The 21,168-nt window shown below is 42.9% G+C and overlaps 2 protein-coding genes across 8 annotated transcripts in view; one reads left to right on the top strand and one right to left on the bottom strand.

Moving 5' to 3' along the window:
- ITSN1 (intersectin 1) overlaps positions 1-2,485 on the bottom strand; it is a 139,726-nt gene extending 137,241 nt beyond the window's left edge. For all 4 annotated transcript variants that reach the window (XM_066619146.1, XM_066619147.1, XM_066619148.1 and 1 more), the window contains exon 1: positions 2,261-2,485. Coding sequence is in view for 1 of the 4 variants with exons in the window: in XM_066619147.1 (XP_066475244.1) it covers positions 2,261-2,265 (5 nt within the window). In the remaining 3 variants the exon portion in view is untranslated. The remainder of the gene's footprint in view (positions 1-2,260) is intronic.
- A 1,525-nt stretch (positions 2,486-4,010) lies between these two features.
- Positions 4,011-21,168, top strand: part of CRYZL1 (crystallin zeta like 1) — a 40,511-nt gene continuing 23,353 nt past the window's right edge. For 3 of the 4 annotated variants that reach the window (XM_066621208.1, XM_066621207.1, XM_066621205.1), the window contains exons 1-6: positions 4,011-4,172; positions 7,636-7,707; positions 10,942-11,019; positions 12,938-13,010; positions 16,877-16,921; positions 18,876-18,944. In XM_066621208.1, coding sequence (XP_066477305.1) covers positions 7,642-7,707; positions 10,942-11,019; positions 12,938-13,010; positions 16,877-16,921; positions 18,876-18,944 — 331 coding nt within the window. In that variant the 5' untranslated portion in view covers positions 4,011-4,172; positions 7,636-7,641. Of the gene's footprint in view, positions 4,173-4,197; positions 4,215-7,635; positions 7,708-10,941; positions 11,020-12,937; positions 13,011-16,876; positions 16,922-18,875; positions 18,945-21,168 lie in introns of those variants that run through there. The other variant, XM_066621206.1, reaches the window with a different exon arrangement.

Genomic DNA, 21,168 nt, shown 5'->3' with positions numbered 1-21,168 from the left:
ATGGACAAATGCAAATCTTTTCCAAATAGCCTATTCCACTGTCCAATCTTGCAGACCAGTTTTCCTAATACTCAGTCTAGTTATCTGATCAACTTATTTTCCCCCCTCAGAAATTCAGTTCAATAACATCCCAGCTGCAAACACATCAGCTATAGTCAACAAAATATTCTACATCTGAATTTTAAAGTTTCCTGTGTTTCTGCTATTAGCTGTAATATGCCTTTAGACATTTTGTAGCATGCCACTGTTTACACAGCATGCTTCATGGGATGCAATGCAATCCCAAATCCTTCAGAGTAGGTCTAGTGAGTTCTAACTTTGGACGTAAAGATTGTAAATTACTGCAACCTAAATCTTTAAACCCAGATCCCATTACGAAATAAATGTGAACAGTTTCATAAAAGGTCCAAGTATGCAACTAGTTCTTCAGCCACACTCTCCTGGAGAATGAATTCAATGGGTTACATTCATGTTCATAGCAACCAATTCATTCTTTAACAACATGCCCAAAGAGTTACAGTACAGTGAACCCTCAACTTAAGGGACTTCTATTTAACAGGCTTTGAAAATAGTTGCCACCTGCTTCATTAAAAACTAGTTATACATGTTTTGTTCATGTGCATTGTCATAAGAGCATTCAGATTTAACAGGCTTTTAGCACTAACAGACATCCCTTCCCCCCACTAGTCTGTTAAAATTGAGGGTTCACTGTGTAAAGGACTGCTACGGAGAATATCTGCATACATCCACAGATGCTTCATACTATACTTCGAATTCTACATATTCTGTTCATCTGACATGCATCATATGGGAACAGTCATGGAGCATCATTAAGAAAAATGCAATCCTTAAAAATTCTCAGTGGACTATCAACTACAGAGTTTGTTCTTAGAAATCAATTTCCTAGATAGCAAAAAGGCACATGCACAACCCCTGAAAAGGAAGCAATGGCAGGAGATGCCTAAGAGTACATAGGCAATCAATACACAATCAATTCTAGTCCAGGGCAAACAGAAAAGAAATTACATTATGATGGCCTTGTTTCTTTACAAGGCTCAATACCAGTCTCCCCAAGGGATGGAATGGCATTCCTCACTCACCAGAGGACTGTGAAGGCTGAGAAAGGGACATCGAATATTAAAAAAGCCAAGCCAGACAGAAAAACCCAGCCACATTCCCCTTTTTGTGTGAGAGAGAGAATGTCAAGGCGTGTGACAGAGAAAAGAGAAACCATGGCTGCTGCCTCAGGCAGTGATTTCTGGATTACCAGGGAATTCAGAGCTAGGAACACTGAACAATCTCTCCCACCATCTCTCCAACTGACAGCCTGCCAAGACACCTTAGGCTACAATCTTATGCACACTTACCTGAGAGTAAACCCTGATGATTGCAATAGAACTTACTGCTGAGTAAACATGCATAGGACTGGCCTGGTTTTTCAATAGACATGGGCATGCCAATTCACAAAGCCACAAAACACAGAGATGATCAATCAGGTTACAATCCTATCCACACTTTCCTGGGAATAAGTCCCACTGAACGCAATAGGACTTACTTCTGAGTAGACATGCATAGGACTGGACTCTCAGGCGGCCCAAGGAGACCTTCTGTGTATGTGCCTGAGGCTGCAATCCGATCCACACTTGCCTGGGAGTAAGTCCCATTGAACGCAATAGGACTTACTTCTGAGTAGACAGGCCTAGGCTTGTGCCCTCTGCTTCTCAGGCAAGGCAGACCCCTGGTTTCGATTAAAGGTCTCCCAAGCAAGGCCCAGACTTCAAACCCAGAGTCTGCTTGTTACGTAGTCTCTCTCCCCCCGGGAGAAGGCAAGGAGAATGGGGCGGGCGAGGGAACGGAGGGAGGCGACCCGACCCCCACCAGCGCCCGTTGAAAGCAAAGGCATCCATCTGGGCTGCCGGGTCACTGGCCATAGATCACTGTCCTGTTACCCAGGAGGCGCTGAGGAGGGGGCGGGGGAGGACCAGACCCGCAGGGCCAGGCCGGCTGAGGGGCTCCGGGGACGGGAGGGGGCGAGCAGATGAAGGACCGAAAGGAGCAGGGCTCGAAGGGCAAGAAACGGGGGGGGGGGGCGTGAGGGGAATGCGGGCCCGGGCGTGGGGAGGGCTGTGTGGGGAAGGGGGTGGGGACCCCTCGGGCTCGCTCTCGTCACCGCGCCTGCGCCCGCCTCGCCAGGGTGACCCCCGCGCTCTCCCCGCCCGTCCGCCCGCCACCCGTCTCCCCTCGGCCACGCATCGCTGACCTCATCTCTGTCGGGTCTCGGGTGTCCCCTTCACACCCACGGCAAGGACGGAGGGGGAGAAGCCGCAGCCCCCGGCGCCACGGCGGCAGAGGCCACCGCCCCCGCCAGGCGCACCATCCCGCGCGAGCCCGCCGCAACCGCCTCCTCTCAGCCGCCGCCGTCTCGGGCAAGGGGACGTGCTCGGCTGCCGCTCGCGCTGGCCGTGTGACTGCGCAACCAAACCCTCCCCTCTGCGCCAGCACGCGCGCGCGCGCGCCCGTCCGCAGGAGGACCCTCGCGAGTCCCCACCCAGACCCCTCCCCTCTCCCGATGACGGTGCGCAGTCCCCCACTCGGGTTCACAGCGCTGGGATGGGGAGAGGCGGGCAGGCGCCCCGACGAGGGGAGCCTGCGCGTGTCTACTCAGAAGTAAGTCCTATTACAGCCAATGGGGCCTACTCCCAGGAAACTGTGGACAGCATTGTAGCCTAACAGCCCAATCCTAACCACACTTTCCTGGGAGCAAGCCGCGTTGGGCACAGTGGGACTTACTCCTGAGTAGACATTCAGAAGCTTGGGCTGTAGGGCTGCAGTCCTGTCCATAGTTACCTGAGAGTAAGGCCCACTGACTGTAATCGGAATTACTTCTGAGTGGACATGCATAGGCGTGTGCTGCATGGCTACAATCCTATCCATACTTACCCGGGAGTAAGGCCCACTGCCTATAATGGGACTTCGGAGTAGACATGCATAGGATTGGGCTCTAAGGCTACAGTCCTGTCCACACTTTCCTGGGAGTAGGCCCCACTGAACACAATAGAACTGGCTTCTGAGTAGGCACGCATAGAATTGGGCTCTAAGGCTGCAATCCGATCCATACTTACCTGGGAGTAAGGTCCATTGACTGCAATGGTTTACGTCAGAGGAGGCATGCATAGGCTTGTACTGCAAGGCGGCAACCCCATCCATACTTACCTGAGAGTAAGGTCAATTGACTATAGTGGGATTTACTTCAGAGGAGGCATGCATAGGATTGGGCTCTAAGGTGACAATCCTATCACACTTTCCTGGGAGTAAGCCCCACTGAACACAGTAGGACTGACTTCTGAGCAGACGTGCATAGGATTGTGTCCTTCAGCCGCTCCCAAGGCAGACCAAAGTCCACCGTGTCTAATTAACGTGATGAGGCTCAGGGACCTAGACGCCTTTAAAAGGGGATTGGACAAGTTTCTGGAGGAAAAATCCATTATGGGGTACAAGCCATGATGTGTATGTGCAACCTCCTGATTTTAGAAATGGGTTATGTCAGAATGCCAGATGCAAGGGAGGGCACCAGGATGAGGTCTCTTGTTATCTGGTGTGCTCCCTGGGGCATTTGGTGGGCCGCTGTGAGATACAGGAAGCTGGACTAGATGAGCCTATGGCCTGATCCAGTGGGGCTGTTCTTATGTTCTTATGACTAACTGCATCTCATCCACCAGCTGCAGCCCAGGAAGAGGAGCTGCAAGGACTGGAGGCTTTAAGCCTCGAAGAGCAGCCGGGAGTTTAAACCATTTTACACGAAAGGACATGCAGGACAACGACCCACTCCCCTGTCCACATGGCCTGCTCCACTTTTTTTATTGCCTCCTCCCGAGCAACTGGAGCTGCATCGTACGATGCACGCTGGGACCGAAAGCAATCGGCGTTGCGCCAAGCATGCTGGGAGTTGTAGTCTTCAAAGCCGAGCGGGGCGCTCCTGCCGAAGTTATTGGTTTTCATGGTTCGAAAGCGTCAGGACCGAGGATTCCTCGCTCATCACCCCGCTTCTTTCCATAGATTGACGGCTGTGCTGGCCAATTGTTAGCCGCACTTCGTAAAGGGGGTGGGGCTAGCTTTTAGGATTTTCCAACCAGGATTTGCCGCGAGAATCAGAGAAAGGGGACTCGAGAGAGGTACAGCGCTTGCCATGGCAACCGGGGTCTTGCTCTGACCGAGTGGGTGCAGCAGGCAGGCGAGCTGGGAGTGGGGTTAGCGTCGCAGACCGGAGCTGTGGCCTTCTGACCTGTCCGACCAGCAGCCCCGGCCCCATGTGGCCCTCAGCTGTCTTCACGGCTCGAGAGGGGCTTCTGAGACCCCAAGCCTGGGTGTGTCTGCTTGGAAGTAAGTCCCATTACAGTCAATGGGGCTTACTCCCAGGTAGGAGTAGATAGGATTGGAGCCTCAGGTTGCAACCCTCGCTGTACTTACCTGGGAGCACGTACCATTGACTCTAAAGGGACTCACTTCTGAGAAGGCATGCATGGGATTGGGCTCTCAGGCTGCAATCCTATACACACTTACTCAGGAGTAAGCCCCATTGACTCTAAAGGGACTCACTTCTGTGACCACATGCATGGGATTGGGCTCTTAAGGGCTTAATCCTATCCAACTTTCCAGTGACAGTGCAGCCTCGAGGTAAGGAAACAAATCCTTACCTTGAGAAGGCCTTTGTGACTTTGTCCCCACTGCAGGTTGCAGAACCTATTGGCCTGGCTCCTTCAGTGCTGGAAAGTTGGATGGGATTGGGTTCTAAGTAGCCTTCTCTCATGAAGGGCAAAGCTCTGAACTTTGCATTCTATTCTAGTCTGAACTTTTAGCTCTGCCCTTGGCCTGGGATGGGGGAGTAAAATATATTATAATTTGCAATATGTAGTAAAGGTGCTGCAGAAGGGGTGATGTTTTAAGAAACTAGGTCTGCAATTAAATAGAATATTTGCCAAAAAAAAAAAATCATTGCTATTGAATATCAGCATGTGCCAACTCAGACCTAAGTGCTTTAACTACACGCTTAATATCATCCAGGTGCCTGCCATCACCCATTCTTGCAATTATTCTATGCTCTAAAATCAAAGAAGCAAACAAAAAAATCTTCTATTTACTCGTACAAGTGGAAGAAGCCATTGAGAATAAGCTTGAAGGTGGCAGCAGCACCTGGTAGGGAATTGTGGAAGGATTAATGAAATTGATAAGGAGTGAGGCTGGCCCATCCATGAGACCAAATGAAGCAGTAGCCTCAGGCAGCATATTGGGGGGGGGGCATTTTCCTTCCCCTGCTCTTCCTTTCACTCCCTGAATTGGAAAAGTCAGCAAGGAACAGAAAGTGTGGAGGGGAAGAGAGTGCTAAGCTAGAACTTTGGAAAGTAGGAAGACTGGAGCCTGGCACATCATCAGGAAAAGGGGGATAGCACTTGGCATAGCATTTGGCAGTCCATGTCATGTGTCAGCGGGTCTTGGGCTGTCCCTGACAAGGAGTAGGATGGTTACAGATATAATTACATATCTTTACCATGCAGATCTTCACAGCCATTAGGACTAGAAACTTTATGTTGTTTATGAATCCTCAGGATTCCAGATTATGTGTGTAGTGTAGGAGCATCTGACAATCCATGCATGACCTTCCCTATTCTTTATGGGTATGTGACTATTTGAAACAGAATTTTACAATAATCTCCTTTACAACCCACTATTACAACTAATCTAACTGACTTTCAGGTGTCCTAGTTTCAATAATCCTTTTTGTCATCAGTTTGTCTTCAGAAGATGCTGGTGTATTGTCTTGGTCTTAGGTTCTGGGACAGTGATTTTCAACCTCTTCCATCTCGTGGCACACTGGCAAGGCACTAAAATAAGGCACACTATCAGTTTTTGGGCAATTGACAAGGCACACTGTGCAGTCAGTGGGGGGCTCACATCCCCCAATGGTACTACTAATGACCCTCTCCCAAATTCCCGTGGCACACCTGAGGTCCATCTACAGCACACCAGTGTGCCACGGCACAGTGGTTGAAAAATGGCTGCTCTAGGATATAGTCTAGAGGGCCCTGGACTCTAGAATGTACTGTATAGGGTGTTGGCTAGAGTTGCCATTGAACCACACAAACAGGGAGTATACTATCAAGATCACCTGCATCTGTGTGTTTAAAGAAAAAAAAAGTTACAGTGGACACTGTCCAAGATGAATTTCAGGGAAGCTTGTATTGCACTCGTTACCAATCCCATTGAAAAACCAAATAAGCTTCTCAGGTACTCCATAGTGTCCCTAGGACACAGTTTGAAAAGCATTGATGTCTTCATTTCCATTCCCTCTCATTATTCAAATATACTCCAGTGAATAAGCAATCTTGACCTAACTTCTGAGCTAGTCTAGTACACCGCAAAATGTTGGATGCTGTTTAGGAGAATCATAATTCTAATCTCAGTTTAGCCAGAAACTCATGGAGAGGCCTTTGATACCAGTCATTATCTTGCATTTTATTCCTACTTGACAAGCTGGGACAATGAACAATTACACTATGTGAAACATACTATTACTGAGGGAATGAATAATACAATGATTTGTGCACACTTGTGCCATAAATAAAAACCTGTTTGCTAAAAAGAATTGCTCCCCATAAAATCCCTGTGGGGATAGCCTGTGGAATTTTTTTTTTAACTTAAAAGTAAGCTGTGGTATGCTTTTTTGGGTGGTCAAAACTAGCTTTGCGAGTGATAGGGCTGTAGTGTAATATTTACTGCAAATTGATTTTGTAGTCCAAATTGACTTATCCATTTCAAATCTTATCTTTGCTGGGAACTCATAAGGTGGTTTTAGGTAAGCCTCTCTCATCCTCAACTCGTGAACTGCAGTATGAGGATAATATTTACTTATCTTTCAGGATTATTATAAGAATTATCATTCATGTGACATGGTTTGCATGTGACATGGTTTGCATGCTCAGAAAGCACTTTGTAAATGCTCAGTAGAATTATTAACTCAGTGGTAGAGCACATGTTTTGCACGTTGAAGCTCTCAGGTTCAGTCCTGGGGAAATCCAAGAAGGACTGGAAAAGACGCCTGGGAAGCCTTGGAGAGATACTATCAGTCAGCGTAAACCAGTGCTTGTCAAAGTGTGGTCCACAATCCATGACGTAGCTCCTATGGCTTCTGGCTTCTCTAGTGGTTTGAGGGCATCTGGAGAAATCAGACCCATGAAGTCTCCCAAGACTTGCTGTGGGACTTGAACATTACCTCGCTAGATTGGTGCACCAAACTTCATGAGAGGCTGCTAGATGAGAGAAAGGAAGAGAGAAGTTGGAGACTTACACACTGTGGAGAGAGAAGGAACAGGTGGACAAGGAGCTTGAGGGGAGAAAGAACATGACAAGGCTGGCCAGGAGAGCTAATGTGGTATATTGCATATGTGAAAACTTTTTTCTGCTGAAAAAAGTATATCTTTAAAAGTCCATTGAGTCAAAGTTTCACCTCTCAAAACTCATAGAATGTATTATTCTGCATCCTCTCCTCTTAAACTTGTTCTAGTTTAATGATAAATATATCCAATAATCATTGCTATGAATTCTTAGAAATTATTTCATTTTCCTCTCTTTATTCCCAAGGCCATTATGAAGGGATTATACTGGCAGCAGGATTCATCTGGAGAAGAAATAGATTTTGTTTTTCTGGAAAAGGTAAGCTATTTGGTAAAAGATCAGATCATATGAATCCATACCAATTCAGCAAACATGAAATCTCTGTTTCACTCTGTTGTGCTCTTGCATGTACGTAAGGCTTACCGCTGATAAAGGCTAGGATGATCTCTATATGAGTATGTCAGAATGCTGTGGATCAGTTTATGGATCTCTTTTGATGTGCTATTAAATACTGTATATGTCTTGCTACATGATTTAACTTTTAATAGCTATGAAGAAAAGATGTTTTTGACAGATGGAATTGCTCTCTTTTCAAAATTATCCTTTGTATGTAAATATTAATACAACAGGAACCTACATTGAATCATGCTGCCCTAGCTGAGAAGGTAGGGCAGAGGTGAGTAATGAACAAAGACAAAGGATAGCATCCTAAACTTTGGCACAGTGGCGCCCCATCAGCAGAAATGCCACCCATGAACGGAAGGAGACCCATTTGTGCAAGAGATCCTTGCATGAGTAGCAATCATCTTCTATGGATGGAAGACGCTTCTGCCAACAGGATGCAGTCCCCCGGATCTCTAGATGCTGCACTAACTTTAAGTAAAGACCTTTAGGAACTACTAATTTGTACACAGAGATATTTTCAGTATATTGTACAAAAGGTGACTATTCCAAACTCTCGTGGATACGATGAATATTTGAGTCAGTACAGTTCTATTATAGTTAAAGGGAAAATGTATCTGTATGGTTTAATACTACATTTATAAACTTTTAGAATTCCATGTGTATAGGCTTGGTTCACATACAATGGCCAAACCATGGTTTGGTTTTCTGGGCTGTGCTTTGGACTTGTATACTCCAAACTCCTCTTTTTCCTGTTTTGTGCAAATACTAGTTTACCATTACATCCGCATTGGACTATCTATTGTTTGTGCAACCATAGTTTGTCTATGCTTTTAGAGTTTGCCTCTGAAGCAGTAGAAACAACCACTTGAGATGGGTTTCTGACTCTTTTTTCAAATCCAGCTGTACTTTGTGTGGACTGTGGGTTTTGCCAAGCCAAAAATGAGGGAGAAAATTGGAACAAAAAGAAGAGGGACTCAGTCTTGGCTGCCAGATCATGAGTGGCTTTTAATTGTGAAACAATTCACAGGCTTACCCACAGGCCCTTTGGAGAGAGAAAGTGGGTTAGAAATTCAATAAGTAAATAAGTAAAGCTCTTTAAAGTGAGGAAACAATATCTTTTGTAGCTGATTTCCACAGAAGAAAGATTTCACAAACAAATTCCAATCACTTGTTTCTCAGAAATGAAAGTGACTTGGAACTGGAAGCATTGAGTAACTGCATGAATCAGAGGAAGTTAAAATTGTACTTATGCCAAAATGTGTTGTTTGTGTAATATCTGTGCATTGCTGAATAACATTAAGGTCACTAGCTATTTGCAATACACATTCTTTAGCATTGGTATGGACCTTCACCATGTGGACCCTCAACTCTGTAATCCTAGGAGAATAAAGATTCCTATCTGTAAAACAAGTTAAACTGAACTATTTAGACCAGGGATTCCCAGCCTATGGTCTTTGAGTTGGCTGGGCCTGGTGGTTGAGTGAAACACTGCACGCTCATCACTTTGCCAGCATTTGTGGGGGCCCTCCTGCCCTCCCTTGGTCTGGTTTGGCCCAAAATGATTGGCAATGATGTCATTACAGCATCACCACATCCTCTCATGACTACACATTCAGTGGTCTGAAAAGGACCCAGGTGTAGGCGTGGTGTTTGCTGGTAGGTAGGGAACCAATGATTTAGATATACATTGAGCTGTTAGACTGCAGTTTTAAAGCACACTTACCTGGAAGTAACTTCCACAGAACTTAGGGCTGTGTTCTTTTTTTTATCTTCTAGCACTAGAAGCACAAAAGAGCTGCTTTTTAAAACTTCTAACAGGTAGAGGCACATTTCTTTTTTAGGTTCTAGAGTGCTAGCCATGCTATTTTTATAATTAAGCTTGGAGCTAGAAAAGTTGGCCACTTCCATGCTTACAGCGCTTCCTCTTATTTTCTATGCAGGAACATGGCAGCCTCTGGAGTGTATGGTAACAACATGGTGACCTCCATATAACTGATTTCATTAATGGGTTGCCATTTTGTCATTTTTAAAAGAACCGCACTGAAAGCATGCTAGAAACATCACTTCTACCTATCTTTTCAAGCTAAAAAAAAGAATGCAGCCTAGGTCAAATGACTCAGTTCAGTTCACTTACTTCTGAGTAAACATACATGGGAATTGCCCTACACATTCTTCTGACTGCAGTTCTATGCTGATATGAAGAATTAGATGTGAAAGACTCATTACCATGCTGAATTTGCTACAGGAAGATGTATGAAATCAGTTTTAAATCAGTTTTTCTCTTACAATGAAATTATGAAATTTGTTAACATTTGACTCTTGATGCACAAAAGTGCAGCAGTATGCTCTGTTGGTAAAGGATGTAATACAAATTTTAAGTAATTATAGGTTCCATTTGGTGGTGGTTCTTCTATAATGAAGTATCTCTCTGTAACTGCAAGCTAACAAAACTATATGTATGCCAAGAGTACTGTGCATCACCAAAGTTTTGTAGAGTGGAACAGAAGATCATGTGCAAACAAGTATGTGTGACAAAACTCTGATAGTGGATTGTATTGTGTAAAAGCAGATAGGATGGGTTGACTGCACCAGAGAAACAGTATGGGTTAGAGGTACCTTCCCCTTCCCCTATCTATGGCTTCAGGTCCCCCTCCCATCCAGTGAAATTCCAGACATGCATTTACCCTCACAAACACACATTGAACCCTGCAAAGTGAAAAGTGGCTTATGGATGTGGAATTGTAGCATAGAAACAGTTGACTGGGAAAGGTTAAGCCCGCTCATTTCCACTTGCTTCTTTGCTCCAAACCCCTTCTCGAATTTGCCATTTTCTGGAAAACCTCACATTTATGTTTTTACTGCTGCTTTGATAGCTGCTAACAATACCAAAGAAAGCAAGCTAATTTTTCAAGCACAAAGCAACTTGCTGCTTCAGCAATGCTACATGTGCGATTTTCCCCTGTATGTGGACATAAGGAATTTTCTCCCTGATCTCCATATACTGTAATCTCCTGGGCCCATGATCCTTCCTTCTTATTCTGTTATGTAGTCAATATGGTGGACTTGCTATAAAAAATAAGGAAGGTATTGTTGCTGTTTACATATACATTCTGTCCATAGCATGTGAACTGTGTCAATTCACCTTAGGATAACCTTCCTGTTGTGAGAGACAACTATGTGAAAGTACAAGTTAAAGCCTGCGCTCTTAGCCGGATTGATAAAAAGGTATATGTATATTACTTTCTTTTGTTAAATATTGGAGAGAATTTGGTCTTTCTAAAGTGAACAGTATAATTTAACTGTATAATGCTATGTATATCTGGTCAGAAGTAAACCCCACTGATTTTAATGGAGTTTACTTCCAGGTGTGTAAGAACATAAGAATCCTGAATCAGGCCATAGGCCCATCTAGTACAGCTTCCTGTATCTCATAGTGGCCCACCAAATGCCTCAGGGAGCACACAAGACAACAAGAGACCTGCATCCTGGTGCCCTCCCTTGCATCTGGCATTCTGACATATCCCATTTCTAAAATCAGGAGGTTGCGCATACCCATTTTGGCTTGTAACCAGTAATGGATTTTTCCTCCAGAAACTTGTCCAATCCCCTTTTAAAGGCATCTAGGTCAGATGCCATCACCACATGCTGTGGCAAGGACTTCCACAGACCAACTACATGCTGAGAAAAGAAATATTTTCTTTTTTCTAATGGATCATAGCCTTACAACCCAGTCCTAACCAACTTTTCAGTACCAGTGCAGCCCCTAGGTAAGGGAACAAATATTTCCTTACCTTGTGAAGACCTCCATTACTACCCTCCATCACAGAATGCCATGCGCAGCCCGTTGGAACAGCTGCATTGGCACTGGAAAGTTAGTAAGGATTGGGCTGTGAGTTCATTATTGTGGCAAGTTTATCCAAATGAGGTAAAGGCACACGTGTAATGCAATGGAATTTACTTCTGAATAGACATGCATAAGATTTCACTGTTATTGCCTTTTTTTTAGGATATAGGAAACTGTTGAACACAAATAATTCCATCTTTTGTTATGTTTTAACTGTAAAATGGTTCACTTATGTGGTTCCTGTTTATATGTTTCCTTTAATAAATCTAATTTCACTTTGCTGAGGTCTGTCAGTCACAATCTTTCTAACTCCAGTACATAATGGGTACATGAGTGAAAAAAAGTGGAAATTCTAAGGCCAATATCACTGGTTTCCATGTGTTAATAACCATACTGTGAGCTGCTTTAAACAACCTTCCCCACAATGGTTGCTCCAGAATTACCATAGCAGAGACATTTACCATGTGAATTGCCTCTATTGCCTGGAGATCTTCCATTCCCTTGCTAGCTCCTGTCAAGAACATCTGGTGTGGAGAGTCTCCACATGATCCATCAGTAAGCTGAAGTATTATAGTATATTATGACTGCTTCAGCTGCTACCTAAAGACTGTTCTTCTAACTTCTACTTAATTATTGTTTACTTTTAAATTGACTCCAATAGGGTTAGTTAATGCTTTTTGCCCACTTCTTTGGGTGTTAATTCTATGATCCCATAGTTCTGGAAATCAGTCTGGCAGCATTTTCTAAATTACTCGTAGATTCAGAACCATAGTGTGTAAGATTTTGAATGAAGCTATTTTATTGGTGCAAGTACATTCAAGATTGTAACTATTTGCTAAATACTTAAGTATTTGTGAATAAGTATCTAGTTGTGAATAATCCACAGGTGCATAGAGTAGATGATGCTGGATGATGATGATAATGTAGATGATGTGGCTACCACATGCCCGATCTCATCTGATCTCAGAAGCTAAGCAGGGTCAGGCCTGGTTAGTACTGGATGGGAGACCGCTTGGGAATACCGGATGCTGTAGGCATATACCATAGTCTTTTGAGACTGAAGGTTGCCAACCATACCATACCACAGCCAATTCTATATTATCAAGGGTAGTAGCTGTAATGGATTATTTACCTTTTCTATTACTCTGGCATAGACCAATTCCTTTTAGTAAACTTTTGACAAGACCAAAGCTTATATTTTATGTTTATATATATATTTTATATTTATATTTATTATATTTTAATAGATGTGCTTATTTATTAACCTTGGCAACAGATATTTTCTGCTAATTGTCTTAGCTCTTATCAGATATCAAGATGGAGAAGGAATTTCTACCTGTTGGGAGGGAAATTGCTGGTGTTGTATTGGAGAGTGAGTATACTAATAGCATCATGTTCCTATAATCTTTGGCACTGAAAAATGAAGTATTAGCAAACATTACTTGAACTGTGCAGCAGTGAACTGTCACTTTTGCGTGTCTGTGAGTTTATATATAAAACCACTTTCCAATATTTCTGTGACACTCTCCTATCAGACTTCATTCTTTGTGGCTGGCTTTACTGAGGTCAAAGAGCGAGTTTACTCTCTCAGGTTTACATCAGTGAATGGCTGCCATTAATTCCTAAAGGAAAAGTAAAGTGCTATGGGGGCCAAGCTTGCTTAATGGTAGTTAGCCCATCCACCATCAACAGAGACATCATAATGGAGAAGCAGTAACCTCTGTTCCTCTTTGAGGCAATTTCAATCTTATATCTTTCTTTTTTCATTTCTACATTGTCAGCATGGTTCCTGTGAGCCCTTAAGATGTCTTACAACAATCATACAAACAAAATTCAATCCTAAAAACAACTGAATGCTCACAACCTACAATTTGGTAGTAAAATCACCCTAAAAGGAGCAATAAAATGCACCATTAAACTGATTTTCAGCTACTGACAAAATGCTTAATAAACATAGTCAGGCCTTATTTCCTCAAGTGCCCACAAAACTATAGTTGATTTTTTGTTTTTTGTTTTTTTAAATAGTCTTTAAAACAGAAAACTGAGCTAGCCTGATAGACTTATCGGGGGGAAAAGTTCCATAGTAAAGGGCATCCCTATTCCTACCAATCGAAATTCAGACAATTAAAGAACCTGGAGCTAGTCTTCTTCTTATGTCCTGTACAGGGAGGCTTGTACAGGTTATGAGTAAAGGAGATGCTATGGCTGCACTCAGATGTAACAACAAATCATGGTTTCTTACTGCAACAACATGCTACAGCAAGCCATGAGTTTGCACATTCTCCTCCTGCATACAAGGGAAAGGAAATTTAAAGTTTCCTGTTGCAGTTTGTAAGAAAGCATAGTTTCACTTTTTTTCCAAGTATGAGAAACTGTGGTTTATGCAAACCATAGCTAATTAACAAACTGGGACAGCAAGTCATGATTTGATATCCTGGTTTGTTAACTAGGGTTCCCTGTGTTTGGACAAAATGGAAAATAGATCATTGTTACAAGCTGCTGCTGAAAGTTTAGACTTCCTCCACTTGTGTGGGGCAGGTGGGGACAGTATGGAAACTGGAGGTTCCCCATGAGACATTCTTCTACCAACAAATGTTATATCTAGATGCAGGCTGTGGTCCATGTTTTCTCTCCATCACAAATAACCAACCAGTGGGAATCTAGCATGCTGCAACTTCCATAGTCCAATCTAGGCTTCTGTTTCTTGGTCACAGAAGAAACTTGGCTAAACTTTAGACACTTGGCTAAAGTGTCACAGAAAACTGGAGAGTGTCAGGGATTGCTGGATGTTCATGAGCACTCTGCATATCTATTATTATTATTTATTATTATTAACAGTATTTATATACCGCTTTTCAACTAAAAGTTCACAAAGCGGTTTACAGAGAAAAATCAAATAACTAATGGCTCCCTGTCCCAAAAGGGCTCACAATCTAAAAAGATGCAAAAAGAACACCAGCAGACAGCCACTAGAAAAGACACTGCTGGGGTGAGGTGGGCCAGTTACTCTACTTCACAAGTAAAGTAATTTGTCTGATCTCACCCCTTGCTCCACCCGCTACAATGACAATGGGCTCGGTGATTCATGGTATGACAAGTAGGAGGAATTAGAAAGTTTTCTTCTTTTACCTATTCTCACCTTCCTATCTATCATTAAGTTTAATGCCACTGACAAACCATGGGGTAGGGCCATCTTTTCCAAACCTGTTTTGAATGTCTGCTACATCAGACTAATCTCTGGGTCCTGGGAGGGCAAGAAGTGTTGTTTACTTCCTAACATCTGACAGTCTGTTCTGTATTCTGGTATTACTACATTCTTTATTTTATTGTAGTAAAAAGTTCAGCAGCCTTATTTTCTAATGAAGTGCAATAATTACACAGGCCAATATGCATTTTGCTGTCTTAAAAGTTAGACCTATTCCTGGGTATTTTTAGGGTGCTGATTCCAAAAATGTCATTAGTTTTGCCTTATCACATCAAGTTTCAGAGATACAGCATAGCTTCAGTAAATGGTTCAAGTAGCTTCCTTGTGAGGAAGCCATTGTGTAGGCATCATTCACTAACGAGGCTATGCCATATCTCTGAAACTAGACATAATAGAGCAAAACGGATGCCATTTTTTGGAATCAGCACTCCAAATTCTTATAAAACCACCATAAATTTTGAAAAAAGTTTTCTCGCCCTTAGGTTTTCAGGCCTGTGTTATTCAAAGCTTTGTTTTACCAACATATAATGACATAAGTTTTAAGGGAAGCTATGCAGGTACATGAAAAATGGTCGTCCTTGACTGGGACACCTGCAGAAAGGATAGCTAAACTAGAATTGCTGTGATGTTAAAGGTGTATGGTATCCTTTGACCTTTGGAAGTTCATGCTGTTATACCCAGCTAGATCTGTCTTGCATCTGTCAATTTCTGCAGTCCCAGACAGGAAGCATAAGCAGGAACATTATAGGTGGTTCAGGAAGAGCTCATAAGCATATTTGGCTTTGGTTCATATAGCCCTGCTCTAGCATCTGCCTTGACTACAGGATAATGGACAGAATACAGATATACCCAATTATATTTTCCTTGGTTTGATTGGCGAATGGGTTTTGCTTATGCTCAGAGTTGGACTGACTTAGATTGGAAGATTTTTTTCTCCAGGTCATACTAGCAATGACCCTGGGGATTTTGCAATTCACTGCATCTTGTGATTCAGCTCATTTGCTTGAGTCTCTTGAGCTCTTTGCCCTGTAAGCAACTTTGTGCAGTGCAGCTAGTTGCTGTCTAGGGAGGAACATTTTTGAATAGATAGTTGAGGCCTAGGCAGGAAATATAACTGGACAGCCAAGTTTAATAACACCCTCTTCCAATGCTGTCACCCACCTTTTCCTCATAAGAATGCAAAACTTTGCACATAAATACCCGCTTTCTTAATCTACTGGGAGGGGGCAGACAAACACAACTCCCTCCCCCCACATCTCAGAATATTGCCAAGTGTTTTATTTTGCCTCTGGATCTTAAAATTGTCCTTGTGTTCTTTTTGAGGGTCATAAATTGCACCTTGAAGACTACATTCTATGAGTGGTTCTCAAACAGGGGCATTGTGACACTCCAACCTGTGAAACTCTGCTTTTTCCTGTTTAAGCTCTGTTTTTGCCTGGGTAGGGGGAAGGTGGTGGCATGATCAGAACGATCGCGCCATTGGCAGGGACCCAGGGTCTTGGTTTTTCCTCACCCCTGAATGCTGCAGTGTCTGGGGATGTGTGGGGAGGCTCTCTCTAAGTGTTTGCGGGTGTATGATCGCACCACCGGTGGGGACCCAGGAGCTGGGTTTCTACTCTCTTCTGTCTGCTGCAGTGTCCTGGGGGTGGTGGTGCAGGGAACTCAACAGAGCCCTCTGTAGTGCTCCATGCACCTCAAAACTTTGAAGAAATGTGATCACAACCCACTTCTGTGTTGCAATCGCAAAACAAGAAGAGGGTCACAATCACATTTCTTCAATGTTTTGAGGCTCGGGAGCCCTGCTGAGGGCTCTACTGGGTTCCCTGCACCACCACCACCCCAGGATGCTGCAGCAGACTGGTGAGTAGGAACCAAGCCCCTGGCTCCGCACCTTTGGTGCAATTGTTCCACCCCCACAAACACTTAGAGTGACTCAAACTCTACATAATAGTTTGAGTACCACTGGCATATATGATTGCCTTTTAAAAGTACAGTACAGTAATTTTTCTTTTTTTATGTTCTTTTTCTTCAAGTTGGAAACAAAGTATCCTCCTTTCAGCCACATGATGATGTAGTAGGTACGTGTTACAGTTTTATCTAGTCACGGGAACTTTTTAAATGGTGGGTTATAAGCATCTACTATGAGAAGCACTTTTGAAAATTATTTAATAAGCTAGCATTTACTATTGGAGCATTCAGACTGAATTATGTTGATTTTCCTCAAGAATCTAAAGGGCTTGCCTGTAGCATAGCAATAGGGGCCAGGGGTCTACCCTGTGTGCCGGCCACAAGGGGGTGCTAAATGGATGCCAGTATGCATACCTTGTTATGCCCCTCCACTCTTTCAGGGAGCTGGAGCTCCAGGGAGCTACCAGGGCTCACTGGAGGGGAAAGGAGTCAGATAGTAGGGCCAGCTGGAGAAGAAGTGGCATGGCCAGAGGTCATGGTCCTGGAGGATGTTATAGGCTCGGTAGCTGCTGATACTGTGCAGGTGCAGGATCTGCACCACAGTGTTGCTGCAGCCAGCCAGTTGCTCTTCATGAACACTGCCACCAGGTGGGCATGCACCAGCCATCTTCCTTGCCCCGGAGTCTGAAGCACTGCCCTTTCTACTGCTGCACCCTGACTTGGTGGTGCACCAGAAATCCCAGCAGCTGCAAAACTTGCAGGAGCTGCAAGTAGTTGAAAAATGAAACAAGTCATGACCATACCAGAAGCTTCCTCACAAGATGACTCTTTCTCAAGCAACCTCTCAAATTGAGGGCCTCCTTGAAAGTCTCCTCTCCTAAGGATGCAAATCGCTGCACACCCTCATGCTAGTATTGTTATGATTGGTGAATATTCCAGTCAAGGGTGTTGTATAAAGAAAGGGGGGGTAACACCCACCCTGAGTGTCAAATGCACTAGCTATACTGCTGGGGCTTGCAGCTGTGGGATGCCCTGAACTAGATTGGGACTGCATCATAGGGAAGGAAGCATCATTGAATCTTGCCCCCACCATGGTCCCAGTTCAGATGGGGACATCTGCAGCTGCTGTTTGTCTCCAAATGGGAGCCTTAAGAGTGTATCCATGAGAAATAGCCCATGTAACACAACATGTTGTTTCAGTAATGTTCATTTCCATAATGTCATTTATTGATTCTGCAGAGTATTTTATGAGATTCTATTTTAAACTATAAGCACGTTTTTGAATACAATTTTTGACAAAATGTCTTTTCATAAAACATTGCGGTGTTATTTATCACTCCAGCAGGGATGCTGAGGAACAAACTGTATGTTATATGGGATATCTGGGAGTGGCTCTGCCAGTGGTTTGTTTTTTTCCTCCTAAAAGACATGAGAAGATAAGAATTTTGATTGACAATTTTGATTGATTGATTGGCTATGAGAAGACAGGAATTTTGATTGGATGAAGGGTGGTTTAGCCCTTTTCCAGTACAAATCCTCTCTTCCTCAAAACTGCTATTAGCTACATAGGACAAAGCATATATGCATCTGTAGTGTGCCAGTATATTTTCCCACGCACGGCTAATAACAACTCTAGGGAGTTGATCTGCATGAGGAAATTAGAGCAGGGAGAAAGAGTTAATCTCAACTTTCTAACTGTTTTAAGAGAAAAAACCTGTATTGGGTGACCTAGTCACAGATCTCCCATCTCACATTCTGCAGCCAGTTTGCCCTAAAGGTCAAAGATAGTAGCAAATTCAACTATATGCGCTTAGTGAAACAATTTACATAGTATTGATGATTCCATTTGCCAATCCACTAAATGAACATATGCCCCAGAATGAGCCTGAGACCAGAGAGTGAATCTGCTGTTCCCTCAGTTGTTCTCAGTTCCTACATGCTTCCCATAGTGTTTAAAGAGATAGTACGCACTGGTAAAATTTAAGGGATTTTCAAGGGTAATTTTGATTATTTTCATCTTACACACAGACTGAAGAACCTAAGCCCTGTCTAAGATGCTGTGCTACTGTACTTGCTCCACACATGATTTGTTTTTGGCTTGAGCAGAAAACTTTTGTTTCATAGGAATTTTGCCACTGGATTCAGAAGATTCTGGTTTGTCTGAAGTTATTCTCATTCATGAACATTATTTGGGTATGTATTCACTAGCAATTAATTACTGTTATTATATTTTAATTATGATGTGCAAAATGCAATTAACTTTTTTTTAAAGAGACTTTTAGTTACACTAGGAGATGACTAACAGTGTTCAAGTGTCATCAAATTTATACCCTCTTACAAGGAAGCCTTAAATTGTGTGCAATCTGACTTCTGAAACAATAGTAGCAGTACATTACTATTCAGTGAGCTTATGTTCAAACAGAAACCACAAGAAGTGACTCATGCCTTTTATTCCTCTGGAGCTTCTTCTCTTGTTCCTTCACTCAGTCTTCTGCTGATTGACCCTAAAACTCTACAAACAAGCATTTCTGAAAGCAACATTCACCCTTGCTTTGCATTTCTTTCAACCTTCATCTTTTATTCTAGGGTGTCCTTGTTTCCCCTCAGAGGAATAGTTAGAATGTGCTTTCACAAACTAAAAAAAGAAAAAATAACTGGCAAATTCAAAAGATCAGCAGTAGGAAAAAAAATAAATCCTATAATGCCAGTATTTCATTCACTCACTGAAGTAGAGTTTGACAATAGACTTCAGTCATGCAGATTGTGGTTTTAACTTTTTAAGTTTTATCTATTAATAGTCTACATTTTTCAGTCATTTGGGATTCAAATTGCTGTGTTAGGGGATAAAGGCAAATCATTATCATTCTTTCTGAAAACACAGGAACACACACAAATGAAAGGGACAAGTGATAATAACTGCTCACTTCTACACTATCCAAGATGAGAATGAAGACATAGGCCCCATGCATATCCTCAGGCAAAACTAGTCACTTAATAGTGGCTGCAGTTGGGGGTGCATGTTGCCATCATGCCATCATGAAACATGTTACCCACTGTTTCATAGGGTCCTCAATAAGCAGAAAACAGCTCAAAATAAATTAGTTTGTTTAAGGTGGTAATGCAGAATAAGCAAATGTATGTGTTACAAAGCATATCCCAGATAGTACAAGTGGAAGGAAGCTTGTAGAAGGAAATTTTCTTGGCCCCTCCATACCCACAGCACCCAATGTCACTCAGAAAAATTGGTCACTCAGAAGTGTCACTCTAAGAATTGGTGGACCTTTGGGAGCAGGTTGACTTGTGGTGGTGAGAGGACATATTCCACAATCAGAATCTGTGCTTGTACAAGGTGTCTGTGCCCAATTTTGACAGATATTAAGAATAAAAGGGGTTACTTTGAAAGTGCATTTATTTTTGAGTTTTTAGGACAAGGGAAAAGGCAGCAGAAAGGTAATATGAAAATAAGTAACTGTGTATACTTTGGCCATTGTCCATTGTGTCCATAGACTCGCACAATGATCTCCATGTTTCCAGCCAGGCTTATCTTTTCCTAGCAACAAAGCCAAACTCTCTGTGATTTATCTCAGATAGGTTTTCCTGCAGTCATGGGAACTTCATAATCAGTGACAAAAAGCATACAGTGAGGAAGGAGTTACTGTTAGGGGGAAAGATACTGAAAGCCTTGTTAGATGCATGCAGGCTCTTCCACCTGCCAAAAAATCTCACTGGATTGTGATACAACCTTTATATAAGCACTCTTACAGTGCTATCCTGTGTGTGTGTTCTCAGAGGTATATCTCTGTCCTATGTGTATAGGATTGCAGCTTTAGTAGTTATATATGAAAAAGTGGACCACAAGCATTTATTGGGTTGTACCCTTAGTTTAGTCATGACTAAGGACCCAGCCCTATCCAATTTTCCAGCACTAATGCAGCTGCAATGGAGCCCTGACGTAAGGGAACAAACATTACCTTGAGGAGGACTCTGTGACTGCCCCTCCACTGCATGATACAGCTCATGCCCCATAGGCATGGCTGAACCAGTGCTGGAAAGTTGGATAGGATAAGAAGGTTCAAGAATCTCTACACTGTAGACAGACAATTATGTACATCTGTCATGGTCTTCTTAGAAATTTAAAATAGATCTTTATAAATGAGAATTATGTTTATTTTTGTAAGGGCTGGGTTGTATGTGCATCATCATCGGTTTTGACTGTAGGATCAAGAGATGATTAGCATATATTGAATGTACAAATACAATTTGTACAAATACAATACAAATTAATAATCCCAGTAGAACATTCAGATTATTTGATATCAAGTCAAACAGAATGCTTTTCAGAACATAAGAACAGCCCCACTGGATCAGGCCATAGGCTCATCTAGTCCAGCTTCCTGTATCTCACAGCGGCCCACCA

This window comes from Tiliqua scincoides, chromosome 3, assembly GCF_035046505.1.
Source record: "Tiliqua scincoides isolate rTilSci1 chromosome 3, rTilSci1.hap2, whole genome shotgun sequence".
NCBI classification, from domain to species: Eukaryota; Metazoa; Chordata; class Lepidosauria; order Squamata; family Scincidae; genus Tiliqua; species Tiliqua scincoides.
Note: the sequence above shows the minus strand (reverse complement) of the source record. Positions and strands in the feature narration are given on the sequence as shown.